The sequence below is a fragment of the Panthera leo genome, chromosome E3 (genome assembly GCF_018350215.1).
Source record: "Panthera leo isolate Ple1 chromosome E3, P.leo_Ple1_pat1.1, whole genome shotgun sequence".
NCBI lineage: Eukaryota > Metazoa > Chordata > Mammalia > Carnivora > Felidae > Panthera > Panthera leo.
Genome location: NC_056694.1, coordinates 19,336,786 through 19,352,200, shown reverse-complemented (window position 1 = coordinate 19,352,200; position 15,415 = coordinate 19,336,786). Strand labels below are relative to the sequence as shown.

General features: G+C 60.9%; 1 protein-coding gene across 1 annotated transcript in view; it reads left to right on the top strand.

Annotated features, from left to right (window-relative positions):
* The window catches only part of LOC122210233 (katanin interacting protein), a 192,692-nt gene extending 185,642 nt beyond the window's left edge, over window positions 1-7,050 (top strand). Inside the window, exons 26-30 of the mRNA XM_042922814.1 lie at window positions 1,774-1,994; window positions 3,873-3,974; window positions 4,540-4,700; window positions 4,793-4,881; window positions 5,455-7,050. Of these exons, the coding sequence (XP_042778748.1) occupies window positions 1,774-1,994; window positions 3,873-3,974; window positions 4,540-4,700; window positions 4,793-4,881; window positions 5,455-5,513 (632 nt within the window). The 3' untranslated portion in view covers window positions 5,514-7,050. The remainder of the gene's footprint in view (window positions 1-1,773; window positions 1,995-3,872; window positions 3,975-4,539; window positions 4,701-4,792; window positions 4,882-5,454) is intronic.
* Window positions 7,051-15,415: the final 8,365 nt, after the last annotated feature.

Here is a 15,415-nt window from a genome sequence, read left to right as displayed (position 1 = left end):
AGTGCCACAAACAGAGAGTCCTGTCGCCCGGGGATTCGGGCGACGGTACCAACTGCACCCCCTCCTGGAGATCCGCAGGTACTTTGGAGTTCTAAAGGCTCTGGCAAGGCCTGCAGGGAGCAGCCTGTGGCCCTGTGTTCAGCCCAGTGAATTCATTGACCATGGTCCTCTTTGTTCAGGGAACGCCCGCACCAGAACCTGCAAACTATTAGCCCACTGAGTTTTTAAATATTTTAGATTCGTTGCTAGTGTTTTGGGAAGATCAGGGCGTTTCACAGGAACACCTCACTCTTCAGCAGCTCTTGAAAAAATTAGCAATGTTTGAGGCCACAGTCATGCACCACAATGATGGCCGGACCTCGGTATCCACTGGCCTTTCCCCCAAGCATGTCCTTATTGTTTCCTGCCAGGTCCCCCAAATTGCTAATGTTTACTGAGGGCTCATTCGGTGAGGGCTTGTCCCGTGGTACCCGATTTGCCCTCACGACGGTCTCGTGAAGTGAGTGCTGTTAGCCCCATTTTACCAATGAAGACCTGAGACACAGAGAGGTTAAGTAACTTGCCCAAGGTCACACAGCATAGGAGTGAGGACCTGGGAGTCCGGCTCCAGAAACCATGCTCTGACCACTAAGCTGTCATGTGTCTCTTTGACATCACCTGCCTGACCCCTCTGGGCCTTTGCCCTGTGATCCCTGGCCCACCACAGGGACCGGCCAGAGCCGCTCCAACCCCAAAGCCTGCCTTGCACCTATGTGGGATTCCCTGGGTTCCAGATGGATCCTTTTCTGATCCAGCTTTTCTGCCCTTCCCCCGGTGACACCATCCTCCCCACCTGACAAATGATTGTTGGTGGTTTTGATTGTTGTTAGTGAGTCCTTGGATACGTAAGGCTGTGTTGATTTTACCGGGCACGCTCACATCCAGTGTCCTCTGAGAGCCTCACATCAATTCTGGGATGTGGAGGTTTTTAATTTTTTTTTTTAACGTTTACTTATTTTTGAGAGAGAGAGCGAGAGAGTGCGAGCGGGGCAGGGTCAGAGAGAGAGGGAGACAGAATCCAAAGCAGGCTCCAGCCTCTGAGCTGTCGGCACAGAGCCCGACGCGGGGCTCGAACCCACGAACCGTGAGATCATGACCTGAGCCGAAGTCGGCCGCTTAACCGACTGACCACCCAGGCACCCCGGACGCGGAGGTTTTTATACCCATTTTACAGATGAGGGAACAGGCCCCAGGGTGCTCTGTGACTTTCCCAAGACCCCAGGTCAGAATGCAGAGCCAGCACCGGACCTGGTTTGTCCAGATCCGTGCTAATGTCCGGGAGTTGAGTGGCCATAGCTGGGCCCGGCTCCCCCCCGCTGCGTCCAGTCTCAGGCTGGTCCTCACATGCCGAGGCCGTGTCCCCTTGGAAAGGAACACCTTAGCAGTTTGTCCTCCACTCTCCAAAGCGTCAGCCACAAATTCTGTTCCTGCCGCCAGCAGTCCGGTGAGACTGCTCTTTCCCCGCCATCTGTCTGCACGGCTCCTCCCCTTTCCTTGAAACTGGTCACCTCCTCCCCACACACCCACCCCCGTTGGCCTCTGTGCTCATTTTCCCTGGCATGTCTAATTTGGCTGTCGCTCTTCCGGCTGCCCAGAGCAGCGGACGGCCATTCTGCCCACCAGCCCCAGCGTCCCCTGGGCCACGCCATCAGCGTGACGAGGCCAGCGGCCGCCAGGGTGGCACGCAGCTGCCAGCACACTGCTTTGGGTTATGGCAGCTTAGAGGCTCCCCAGATATCGCCGCCTTCCCCGACAGCGTGAACTCCCTGGAGGGCGTGTGCGGGGACGTCCGGACGCCCGACAAGCTCATCGACCAAGTGAACGACACCTGCGATGGCAGGCACATGTGGCTGGCTCCCATCCTGCCAGGACTGGTGGGTTTGCGGGGACTCCCCGCCCCGGGGTGGGCAGGGCGACTTTGTGTCCTTGGCCTCGGTGACGCGTCTTTGTTCCAGGTGAGTGAATCTCCAACGAACCAAAATGCCCGAGGGCCGTCAGGAAGGCTCACGTCTAGCTAACTAACACTCTGACGGGCACTCTTCGGGGCAAGTTCTTTCTCGGCGCTCTTGGGGTGGTTGCGACAAGAGGCCGCCCACATGGGACTCTGGAGGGCCCGTGCAGCAGCCCCCTCTGCCCTCCCAGCCCCATCCTCTGGCCTCATTCCCTGTGTCTGCTCCGCCTTGAGAGCACCGGGCACCGGACCCCGACCTCTGGCCCCAGATCTGCCTGCCAGCTCTTCAGCGGACTCAGTTTTGCAGACCTCAGACCCTCCCACTGGTCCTGCTGGTCACTGGGGGTCTTGGGGGTGGCCTTCACTCACCCGGCTAGAGAGAGAGGAGACAGGCCGGCCGGGCAGGTCGTTCTAGCCCCGCGCCACCCTCATGCCCGAGTATGTGAGTGCCGCAGGCCCTGGGGCACGCCTGTGACGGCGGAAGTGTCCCCTCCCCCTCCGCGTGACTGGGCAGGACGACCGGGAGGTACATTTGGCCCTCAGAGCACAGAGACGGCATCAGCAGCTCTGTTGGGGAGCTCTTCCAACAGTGTCCCCCGTGAGCCCCGAGCATCCGTCCCCCCTGAGCGGAGGCCAGCCCCACCGCTGCAGCGGAGAAACACGGAGGTCTCTCAGCCCTGAGACCCGGGCCCTGCCCTCCCACGGCCATCTGGTGTTTGGCCAGCGCGTGTTTTCCCGTCATCTTTCACTTGGCTTTTGGTGTGAAGTCGTCTGCCCAGCTGTCACTCTCCCAGCTGGACTCGAACGTTTGTTTGTTTGTTGTTGTTGTTGTTGTTGAGAGAGTACAAGCTGGGGAGGGGCCGAGAGAGAGGGGAACAGAGGATCTGAAGCGAGCTCGGTGCTGAGGGCAGAGACCGACTCGGGGCTTGAACTCACGAGCCCTGAGATCATGCCCTGAGTCGAAGCCAGACACTCAACCGACTGAACCACCCAGATGCCCTTGGACTCAAATATTCGTATCTGCTTGAGCCCCATGGGCAACTGAGTTTGAGGACCTTTATTATTTCCGTGGTGCAGTCAGAAGGCTGCCCCTGCCCCAGCAGTACCCTGGCCCACCCCCCTGCACTCCCGACATCCTCTGAGACATTCTGAGGATGGCCGGAGGCCGAGCCCCAGGGCCTGGGGCAAAACGGAGCCTGCAGCCTGCAGCCCGGGGCCAGCACTGACTGCTTTTTGCTTTATTCTGTCGTGCAAGGGGCCCCCTGATATTGGAGAGTCTTTGTGGGGGCAGCGGGGGTGGCCCGGGCGGGCGGGGGTGGGGGAAGCTGAAGGTCTGACCTTAGTAGCTGATTCTGCCACTGATCCCGACACCCATCCACCACCCCTGCGCCAGGCAGAGATTCAAAGACCCATGCTGGATATTATCCCACACTGCTTTCAGGGCCTGCGCCGTGCTGCTCATTTGTGGTTGGGGGAAAGGACAGATCGGGGTCAAGGCCGTGCTGATCGCCGGAGACAGTGCTCCTTGACCTGGGGCCCGCCCCTTTGGCCCGCGAAGCGTCTGGCCTGACCTGGGGGAGAGGGAAGGGCGCACCCAATTCTCCGTGGGTATTTAGATGAGGGCCACGCCAGGCCCGAGAAAACAGGCCCTCCCGGAGCCAGCTCAGCGGTTTGTTGCAAACGCAGCCACACGTGACCGGACTCAAGATGGGCTTCCAGGAGACAGAAGGCAGCGGGAGCCCCACGCACCGCGGCCCCAGCAGCCCAGGCGCTGCCTCCCGCGCCCGCCCGGCTCACCCCTGCCCGCGTCTGGCGCCCCCCGCCCCGCCCCGCGCCTCTGTTTCCAAACATGCCCGTTTTAATGAGTTCTTGCCTCTGACAGGTGAACCGGGTCTATGTGATTTTCGATCTGCCTACCACCGTGTCAATGATCAAACTGTGGAATTATGCAAAAACGCCCCATCGAGGGGTGAAGGAGTTTGGCGTAAGTACTTATTAGCTGGGTTTTTTGAGATAATTATGCTGGTTGGTAATTAGGCTGCCGGCAATTACCATTCGTCGCCGCCGTTTGATTTACTCCTCTCCGTCGCTACCTTAGACACCACTGCCTGGTCCTCAGATGCAGGGAAATTCGCCGTCCCATCGTGAATTCAAAACCCGCCTCGAGTGATTTGAATCATCACCCTGAAAAAAAAACAAACCGAAAGTGGCTTTTCTTTCATCTTGTCTTTTCCAGTCATATTGGTTTAGGGAGTTCTTCGCGCCGGGAGGCAACTCTGGGGCCGGGAGAGCCGGGGCCTCGGGGGCCAGAGGCCCAGATTTGCCTCCCGGCTCGGCCACGTGGGCTAAAGGTATTTGAAGCCTCCCCGTCCCCGTCTGGCCGAGGGTTGCAAAGATCTGACACCATAACGCGGGCCGGGCTAGCGGGCGAGGCTCGGAGCAGTGACCTGCTTTGCCCGAGGCCGGGGGTAGGGGGGTGGGGGGAAGGGTCCCTATCCCCCCCCACCCCACCGCGGCCACACGGTGCAGCGCCTCCTCTGTCTGTCCAGCTCCTGGTGGACGACTTGCTTGTGTACAACGGGATCCTGGCCATGGTGGGCCACCTGGTGGGGGGCATCCTGCCCACGTGCGAGCCCACGCTGCCCTACCACACCATCCTCTTCACCGAGGACGCAGACGTGTGCCGCCAGGAGAAACGCACCGCCATCAGGTGCGCCCCAGGCCCGCCCCACGGCCTCCCCCGCCGGCCCTAACGGGGACGGACGGCAGGGGTCGAACCTTCCTTCCTCTCCCTCCCCCCAGCAATCAGGTGGAGGATCAGGACGTCCAGATGATGAACGAAAACCAAATCATTACCAACTCGAAAAGGAAGCAGAGCGCGGTTGACCCAGGTCAGTGTCGCCTCTCGGCCCAGAGCGTAGCCCTCGGGAGCTAAGGCTGAACGGTCGGGAGCCAGCAGCCCCTGCCCGCCCCTCGGACCCCTCTGCTCCGCCCAGGAGCCCGCCTGGCGGCTGAGCTGGGGCTGTGGGGGCAGAACCCCAGGGGCAACGTGCTTCCCACGTCCCACAGGCGCCTGTGACCCGGTGTGGCTTCCTGGGAGGCAGGCCCTTGGGACGCAGAGGGAAAAGGCCCCGAAGGGCAGACGTGCTGTATGGAGGCGGCTGGGAAACCAGTGGGGGATGCAGGGGGCGAGGGCTTCCCAGAGGAGGTGCTGTTTGAGCTGCACCCTAAGAGATACGGGGAGCTGGCCAGGCAGAGGGGACAGCGTGGCAAAGGCCCGGAGGCGAGGCAGCAGAGTCGCTGCAGGGGAGGGGACGGGTCGGCGTGCGGGCGATGGGCTCCGGGGCTGCAGGCGGTGGCCTGGCCAGGCCACCAGGACGGTCCGGACTTCACCCCCAGGGCGTGGGGCCGCCCTCGGTGACTGAGGCTGGGTAACGTCCACCCCTCTGTACTCTCCCCGACAGCACTGCGCCCCAAAACCTGCATAAGCGAGAAGGAGACAGTGCAACGGTGGCGGTGCTGACTGGCGGAGGAGGGAGAGCCGGGCCTCCCGACCGGAGCCGGGCTCTGTCACCGGCCCCGCCCAGCACCCGTGTCGCCCGCCCCCAGACCTCAGCCTCGGCAGCCTGGACTCCGGGGGCTGGAAGAAGGAGTCCCGTCGCGAAAGAGGACTTGGAAAGAGGACTCGCGTGGCACGGCCTTCCTCCGCCTTGCGGCTCGGGGGCTCCCTCCCAGGACACCCAGCTCGGTGCCCTCCCGCAGGACCCAGCAAAGCAGGGCCACACGCACTCACGCCTGTCCCTGCTCAGGCCCAGATGGTGGGGTGGCCGGGGAGGACTTGCTCCCAGCACAGAGTGTGGCTGTCCCGGGCCCGGGGTCAGGCCTCAGACCCCGACAGCAAGGGGAGGGGTGCCAGCAGCTCCCCGCCCCCACGTCCCTCCCTCATCCGGGGGCCGGTGCAGCTGGCTGAGAAGGTGGGGCAGTTCCCTGGTCCCCCGAAGGTCTAGCCAGGGCCGCTGCACCCCCCTCACTCATCCCAGGCAAGGAGGACGGATCCCCGGGGACGTGTGTGTCTCATTGGGAAGAGGAAGGGGGCCGTGCCCACCCGCCATGCTGCCAGGCCCACGTGGGACCCGCGGGTGGACAGCTTCACGCCCCAGAAGGCTCCGGAAGCAGGGCAGGCCGAGGACCAGGGCCACAACCCCACCCTCGGGCCCCAGAGCCCACCTCCCCTTCCCCTTGAACTCTGTCTGGAAGAGGGCGGCCGCATCCCTGCGGTCTCGCCACGGGCTTCTCTCACTCGCCTCCCCCCGTCTCGCCCGTGCCGGGCGCCCTTGCCTGCGGGCAGCGAGGTGTCTGGTGCCCCCACCCCTCCCCCCCCTCCCGGCAGCTTCCCCGCGAGTTGGAAATGTGCCTTGCACCCCCAGCCGAGTGGAGCTCAGAACGCATCTATTTCCATCTATGTAACAAGCCCGGATCAGGGACCTAATTGGTTTCCCAGTGGTGGGTAATTTCTCGTTCCAAATATTAATCCGTTGTTTTCCTGGCGCCCAGCCCGGCCCCGCCGCAGCGCTGTACTCGAAGTACGTTCCTATGCAACCGAGAGCCCGGCAGATACTTTATGAGCTTTGCAGCTTCCGCGGAGCAGCTATGCAAATGCGCTTTTCATTTGGAGCAGGGGGCCGATGCGAAGACGAGGAATTGTTTCTCCCGGAGAAGATCCATCATTGCTGCAGCTCCCCTGCTCACCTCCCAGATGGGGCGGGTGCCCCCAAGGCTTGTGGGCTCCCAGGAGAGCCGAGGCTTGGGGGGAGTCGGGGGCTGATCAGGCCGGCGCTTAGGGACCAAAACAGGTGCCACGACTTTAAAGGCTGTCACGGCTTCCCGTCCCCACCTGAGGCTGGGGCCCGGGTCAGACTGTCGGGGAGATTGCTCGAGCAGCGCACACGCTCCCAGAATCTCCACTGATGTTTATAATAATTGTATGCACCATGCAATTTAGGAGGGGGAAAAAAAAGCTGTACAGGCATTAACTCTAAAATAAATTTCTATTTTTTTCTCTTGCAAAATCAATAAAAGATGTTATTAAGAATCTGGTCTGACGTGCTGGGTTTGGGGTCAGACGGAGGGAGCCTGTGCCGCCTCCAGGAACTGAGGCTAGCTGAGTGGCACGGGGCAAGTCCCCTCTCTGAGCGCCCCCCCCCCGCCCCCCGCCGCTGTCTCCACCTGCAAATGGGGGCATGATCCTGGGTAGACGATAGAAGCCCACACGTATGTAGTGGTTGTTTTGTGTCCGGCGCTCATTTAATCCACATAACAACCCCACGGGGTAGGCGCTATTATGATCCTCCTTTCACAGATGAGAGAATTGAGGCACAGAGCAGTTGAGCGGCTTGCCCAAGATACACAGCTTTGGAAGCCATCAGCGCGCAAATCCTGGGACAGCCCCAGGAGAGCTGAGGCGGGGTGAAATCCCCGGGTCGGTGGCCCTGCAGTTTCCCCGAGGCTTATGTGGATCCTTGAAGCCAAGCCCCCCCCCGCCCCAATGCCAGACTCCTGGGCCGCCTCCTGTGGTTTCCGGCTCCCCTGCTTCCCCCAGAGGTGAGCCTTGGTTGGGGGCTCTTGGCATCTGGAGAGAGCCGCCCTCGGCGGAGGGGGGGGGGGAAGAAGGCTCATTTGGGGGCCGGTGTCTGGGCTACAGCTCAGGGGCCAGGGAGCGCCTTGGTGCTGAGCAGGGGGCCCCTCGGAAACCCCACCCCCTCCCCTGACCAGCCCCCCACCCCACCGCTTGCCTCTGAGCTCCTGCCCAGACAGAGGGGCCCTGCCCTGCCCTGCCCAGCGACCCGGTGTTGGAGAGCCTCCCCCTACTGGAGGGCACGCAAGCCCTTCCGGCCCTCCTGTGGGGTGGGAGGCCCGGGGGCCCTGCTCTGACGACGTCGGGGAGCAAAGCTGGCCCAGGAGGGTCCCCTTAACAGGGCAGCGCAGGCCCCGACTAGGGGGTGATCGCGTCTCAGCTCCAATGGTCCGGAGATGCCTTCAAGGACTTTACGAGAAGCCAGAAATCCAGATGTTTTTATTTTTTTTTAATGCGAAATCCAACTTTTTAAAAAAAAAAATTTTTTTAACGTTTATTTATTTTTCAGACAGAGAGAGACACAGCATGAACGGGGGAGGGGCAGAGAGAGAGGGAAACACAGAATCGGAAGCAGGCTCCAGGCTCTGAGCCATCAGCCCAGAGCCCGACGCGGGGCTCGAACCCGCGGACCGCGAGATCGTGACCTGAGCCGAAGTCGGATGCTTAACCGACTGAGCCACCCAGGCGCCCCGAAAATCCAACTTTTAAATGTTGGCTCAGCTTAACCAAGCACACGCCAAGCGAGCCGAACGGGTTACAAGCCTTGTGTAGCCCACCCTCCACCCCAGCCCCCTCCCTCCCTCAGCATGAAGGCCAGCGCCCCCTCCCTTCCGGGTCCCCCTGAAAGCCGCAGTCCCCCCTCCAAGACCGTGGCTCCCCGAATGCCCCTCAGCTGGTTCCTCCCCAGGAGGTCCAAGGAGGGAGGGGATCATGCCCTCAGACTCCCCTGGGCACAGAGGCAGGGGTTGGCCCGGTGACCTGTGCGTGCTGGAGGTGACAGTCCCCCTCCCCCCCAGCATCCCTGGTGGGAGAACAGAGGCGAATCCTGGTCCCTGTTCAGCCCCGGGCATAAGTTTCCACAAAGCTATCCCTGTGGGCTCAGGGCCATGCCCGCGCCTGGTCGTGGGTCACAGCTCTCGGCCGAGGCTGACAGGAGAGTTCCAGAAGAGCAGCAGGGGCTGCGGAGGAACCTCCCCGCAGGCCTCTGTCCCCCTGGGCACCTGCCTCCTCTGTCCAGCAGTGGGGAGGTCCTGCTTCTGTTTGTTCGTTCATTCGTCTCCGGACGGTTCCGGCCCTGGACCCACAACCTCGGAAGGACCCACGTGGTCCCCAGGAGACCACCGGGGCTATTTCCGCAGTCAGGAGGCGGCCGCCCCCCGCCTGGGAGTGTTTGCCACGACATCCTGGGTCCCTCTCCAAGCCTCACCTCCCACCCCACCTAGAGTCCCTTTCTGAGGCCCCCGGACCCACTTGGCCTCTGAGCGAAACAGCGGAACACGGTCTGGCGGCTCAGCCCGCCCGAGTCCGGTGGCTGTGCGGGGTCTGGGCCCCATTACTCACGGCCACTGGAGCCCGGGCACAGGCTCTCCGGGACACCACACCCCCACAGCCCCTCCGTGTCAGGCCCTGCCTGCTTCCCTCACCGCCGCGGCCCTGCAAGGCACCAGAGCTTGAGCGGGTGACGGTGCCATGGGGCCCGGCGGGGGGTCGGGGGGTGCCAGGCCGCCTGGCCATCCAGAGGGTTCTCCTGGGGCCACGCAACCCAAGCCTCTGGGGTCCGGTCAGCAACAGGCCCAGGCCCGGGGCCGGAAGAGGCAGACGTGGCCTCCGTCCAACGGGTCACGTGTCCCCATGTGCCGTGGGGCTCACCGCAGGCGCGTCCCTGGACCTCCGTGTGATGCGAGGCGTTCGTGACACCACCGCCAGGCCCCCAGCCTCCGGGAAACTGCTCCGCTCACAGCCGCTGCCGGAGGCCGACCTCTGGCAGTCACCTTTCGCGACAGCACCACAAAAATACCAACTTCACCCCCTGCACCTCCGGCCTCCCTCGGCTTCCCTTCCCAGAGGGCAGACACACCTGCCGAGTCCCACGACTAAGCCCATTTGCCGGGTGTGCAAACTGAGGCTTTCGTAATGAAATCGTGTCGTTGGGGCTCAGGACTTCAAGGCCGCCCAGCATGGGGCCCGGGCTCCTCACCAGAGTCACTCAGCGCCACCTTCCACCTGACCTTTCAGACCTTCGGGACGACCTCCGGGCCTCAGCTGGTTGGCCCAGGAGGGGCATTGGCCTTAGAGCAGAGGCAGGTGTTTTAGCCCATCTCCTCCTCCTCCTCCTCCCCCCTTCCTCCCCCTCTCCTCCCCCTCCCCCTCCTCCCCCTCCCCCTCCCTCTCCTCCTCCTTCCCCTCCTCCTCTCCCTCCTCCCCATCCTCCTCCTCCCCCTCCTCCCCCTCTGCCTCCTCCCCCTCCCCCTGCTGCCCTCCCTCTCCTCCCCCTTCCCCTCCTCCTCCTCTCCTCCTCTTTCCTCCCCCTCCCCTTCCCCTGTCCCTCCTCCCCTCTCCCTCCTCCTCTCCCCCTCCTCCCCCTCCCCCTTCCCCTCCTCCCCCTCCTCCCCCTCCTCCTCTGCCAGCTCCTGCCCCTGCTCTGTTCATTCTCTCCACCCCCGGCCTCCTCTCCCCAAACCTCCCTGCCTGCACCCCCCATGCCGCCCACACTCAGCCTGGAGGTTTCCAGGGGGATCAGGAGGGTCCGAGGACGGGGGCTTGGGGTGATGGCACTTCTCCCGCACCAGACCCCCTTCCTGACCCGTCCCGGTGGCCGCCCACTCCCCTGCCAGGCCTCTGGCATCAGCCCAGCCACCGGCCTCCCTTAAGGCAGAGGCTCAGACGGTGTCGGTCCACGACGAAATGTGGCCCCAAAAGCAATTACCCGGCTATGGCGGGCGGGGCTGTGTGGGGACAGGGCAGAGGTCCCGCGCCGGGATTTCCTGTCTGTCCATGCAGTAAATCCCCGCACGGAGGAGATTGGTTTTTCCTCATGACTGATGGTCCCCGGCCGGGCTGAGTTTGTCCTCAATCCTGCGGCGAGATCGTCCACCGGTGCGGCGGAGCGATTTGTTCGCTGCCCACAGCCCTTGAGCGACGGGTGAGCGGAGCTAAGCTCCAGCCCCGCCCCCGCCCCCCAAGCGTGTGCCTCGGGCCGCGTCTCCGCTGGTTTGGGGTCACGGATTTTTCTAATTCAGCCACTCAGAGGACACCTGTTCCTGAGTCCCGCCGCTGCCCCGTGCGGCCCACAGTGTCCCTGCCTGCACGGCGTCAAAGCCCAAACAGGAGCCGCAGAGAAAAGCCAGCCCAGCCCAGGCGCCCCTCGGGCCCTCACCCGTCCCCAGGCCACACTATGGCTACTTACCTCGTCCCCGGTGCCACCGCAGCCTAAGCCCCCACCATCTCCCACCAGGCCCTGCTGCAGTCCCCTCTCTGGTCACCCTGCCCCCGCCTTGCATCCCACCTCCCAGGCCTTCCCCACGCGCAACCAGGAGGAACTTGCCCAAATGCAGAGCTGACCGCGTCCTCCTCTGAAAAGCCTCCTGCCAGGGGCTCCCTGTGGCCTTCCAGGTGAAGGGCGCACTTTGTGCCGTAACCCACACGCCCCGAAGGCTCTGACCCCCGACGACCAACTGCTCCGCAGCAGACCTCGTGCCCTCAGCCTGAGCTGCAAGCGCTGTGTCCTGTCACGGCGCCGCACCCAGCATTCCTCTCAACCCCAGGGCCTTTGCACAGGCTCTGGCTTCTGCCCAAACTCCCTGGCGGCTTCCTTCCGTCCCTGCTGCAATGGCCCTTCCTGAGAGGCCCACCCTCACGGCTCCAGCATAAACCAGGCCTCCCCTGGGGGTGCTTCCATAGCATTTCCCCCACTCGGAGGGGATACTTTTGTTGCTAGAATTATCTGAGTGGTCTCTGCCTCCTCACTGGAATAGAAACTCCACGAGGGTGAACATCAGGTCCTCCTGACTCACCGCGGCAGCTCCAGGGCGCCGTCATGCCTGGCGCATAGAAGCCGCTCAGCCGGTAGTTCCCGGATGAAGGGGGCCCACCGCAGGTCGGGGGTGGTCCCGGGCAGGTACGGATGGGCGCCGAGCAGACCCCCTTGTACGGGTGCGCGTACAAAGCGCTGACTCAAGCTTGTACGATGCCGGTGGGTGCACGTGAGCCCAGGGGGTGTGGACCCAGCGACGCGGGGCGCGGGCATCCAGGGCAGACCGCTACGTGCTCATCCGGGCACTTCCCGCCTTCAAACCCCCGGTCCTCCCTCCCTCCCCGCCCCCCGGTTCAGGCAGACGGTGGCATTTGCCCCCTGTGTGAACACAACCCTCCCAGTAACTCTCGGTAGGGACCCACTGGGACCACGCATCCGGCCTGCCTGCAAATGCTTCCTTTTGTCTCACCAGCAGCCTTCCTGCTACAGGCTCCACGGACCTGAAAGCTGGTTCTCCCCTCCTGCCCAACAGGTGCCCAGACAGAGAGGAGGACTTGAAGCCAGAGTGGCCCCGTGAGCCTCCTGGCCCGTGCAGGGGGTAAGAAAGGCCTTGGCTTGAGCCGTCCGCACACCATAATCACAAACTACTTGCACGATTATTTATTGAATATTTTTCTTCAAGCCAGCTCTGTCTTTTTTACTTAAATGCCTATTTTTGGTTTCATCCTAAGCAACAGCGTCTGTGAGATCGTGACACCGATGTGCCCGTTACACATTTTTTCCTAATACACATGTACATGAACACAACTATTAAAATAGGTTGAAATTTTGCCTATGTGTCAATTCAGATCATCTACTGGACGTCTGTGGTCCAGCCGCCAAGTACAGAAGGACCTCGGGTGAGAAGGAAGGACCCCAAGATGCCGGGTGCCCTGGGGGCCCAGCCCCACGTCTACAAGTGGTGTCGTCTTGCCCAGAGGCCAAAGCCCCAACTCCTTGCCCTGACGTTCAAGACCTTTGTAAGGGGACCCCAATGTCCCACCCAGAGCCATTTCCCTGAGAGCCCCACACAGTAGGTCTTCAATATTTGCCAATATTTGCCAAATGAATGGAAAATGGATTAATGAATGGCCCACGTGATTAGTCAACGCATACATAATGAATGAGCACACACCTCCGCGCGGGTGTCTGCTGGGATCTGAGACTCAACTGAACCCGCGCCTGACCCAAGCCCCAAATCCGAGAGTCTTTGCCAACTTTCCCTTCCTCCCACAGCAGTCTGTTGATTTCTGCCCCCTGACTAGTTCCTGAATCCGCCCTCATGGTCCCATCCCTTGGGGCCACCGTGCAAGCCAGACCACCCTCTTCCCTCCCCTCGAACATCGTAGGATAAAGGGGGGTGCGGTGCTCAGGAAGCACCGAGCTTCCCAAGGAGGCTCCGTATCCTTCTGCCTGGCTCCCCCGTCCTCCTCACACCCCGTGGCTCTCCCTTCTCTCCACACCTGCCGTCTAGACTGTTGTAAAGTTCCTAGAACATTCCAGCTTTCTTCCTCTCCATGGAATGGATGTCTTGCCTACCTGACATCTAGACAACCTTCTTTTTCCCAAAGGAGCCCTCCTGACCACCATCTCCTCCTCCCTCCCCCAGCAGGTGCTGCCTTTGGCACCCCCCCCCCCAGCCCCTAACTTTCCCTTATCGAGAAAACAGCAAACACTAACAAAGCACTCACTATATGCCTGGCTCTGTTCTAAGTGCTTTACGTGTATTAGCTCACTTAACCCTCATGACAGCTGCAAGAGGTAGGTATAATGATTATCCCCATGTGCCCATGGGGAGGAGGCACAGAGAGGTTAGGTCACTTGCTTAAGGTCTCACGTGGAGGAGCTGGAATCTAAACCCAGGCTGCCTCGGGGCGCCGGGGGGGCTCAGTCGGTTAAGGGTCCGACTTCCGCCTAGGTCACGATCTCACCGTGATGAGTTCGAGCCCCACATCGGGCTCTGTGCTGACAGCTCAGAGCCCGGAGCCTGTTTCAGATTCTGTCTTCCTCTCTCTCTGCCCCTTCCCCACTCTCACTCTGTCTCTCTCTCTCAAAAATAAACATTAAAAAAAATTGTTGGGGCGCCTGGGTGGCTCAGTCGGTTAAGCGGCCGACTTCGGCTCGGGTCACGATCTCGCGGTCCGTGAGTTCGAGCCCCGCGTCGGGCTCTGTGCTGACAGCTCAGAGCCTGGAGCCTGTTTCAGATTCTGTGTCTCCCTCTCTCTGACCCTCCCCTGTTCATGGTCTGTCTCTCCCTGTCTCAAAATTAAATAAAATGTTAAAAAAAATTAAAAATAAATAAATAAATAAAATTGTTTTTAACCCAGGCTGCCTGGCCCTGGAGTCGGGCACCACACCACCGTACAATAACCATCTGTCTAGTTATCTGTCTTGTCCACCCGTGAGGACAGACACCCTGTCTGGATGGCTCAATATCCTATCTCAAGTGCCTACTGCAGTGTTTGACACATCGTAGGGGCACAATGAGCTATATCATTGGATAGATGGATACACGCTGATTAAATGATGAGGATGGGTCCTACGTGAAAGGAGGATGGATGAACGTCTGATACAGGAAGGATGACAACTGGTAGATGGATGATGGATGCATGGCTGGAAGGATGGATGGATGGATGGAAGGAAGGATGGATGGATGGATGGATGGAAGGAAGGATGGATGGATGGAAGGAAGGAAGGATGGATGATGGATGGGTGGATGGAAGGAAGGATAGATGGATGGAAGGAAGGATGGATGGAAGGATGGATGGAAGGATGGATGGATGGAAGGAAGGAAGGATGGATGGATGATGGATGGGTGGATGGAAGGAAGGATAGATGGATGGAAGGAAGGATGGATGGAAGGATGGATGGAAGGATGGATGGATGGAAGGAAGGAAGGATGGATGGATGATGGATGGGTGGATGGAAAGAAGGATAGATGGATGGAAGGAAGGATGGATGGATGGATGGATGGAAGGATGAATGGAAGGATGGATGATGGGTGGATGGAAGGATGGATGGAAGGAAGGATGGAAGGAAGGGTGGATGGATGGAAGGATGGATGGAAGGATGAATGGAAGGAAGGATGGATGGATGATGGATGGATGGAAGGAAGGAAGGATGGACAGATGACCGATGGATGGATGGATGAGTGGATGATGGATGGATGGATGATGGGTAGATGACGGATAATGGATGGATGATGAACGAATGATGGGTGGATGGAAGGGCAAAGAACATTCTCTACTTGGGGGAAAGCTCTAGAATTCCTTCTGGGAAGAGATGAGGCTCTGGTTCAGACCCCAATTCTGCCATTTGCTAGCTCTGTGATCTTGGGTAGGTTACTTCATCTCTGTGACTCTAAGTTCTCTCATCTTTACAATAGGCCTGTTTCCCCAGGCATCTGAGCCCTAGGACTTGATGTAAAGGTAGCTCCAGACACAGGGTAAAGGGTCCCCAGGGGGTCAGGGCAGCGTAGGGCCCGGGCTTGAGGGCCTGTCTCCCAAATTTTCCTCCTGCCTGACCCACCCCCACCTCGCCCACCCTCCGGAATCCAGGGCGGCCTGCCAGCCTGGCTCCACCCCGACCCAACCCCCTAGACCCAGCTACACTCTGCTCTCCTTCCTTCCCGAACCTCAGTGTCTGGCCCTGACCCCAGCACACTCAGGCCGTCTCACCTTCAGGTTCCTTGAGGACCCGACAGGGTGGGGCCACGGGGGGCAGCCACAGCCCAGAGAGCAACTGGCCTCCACACACAGCAAGACGACAGGTTCAACAA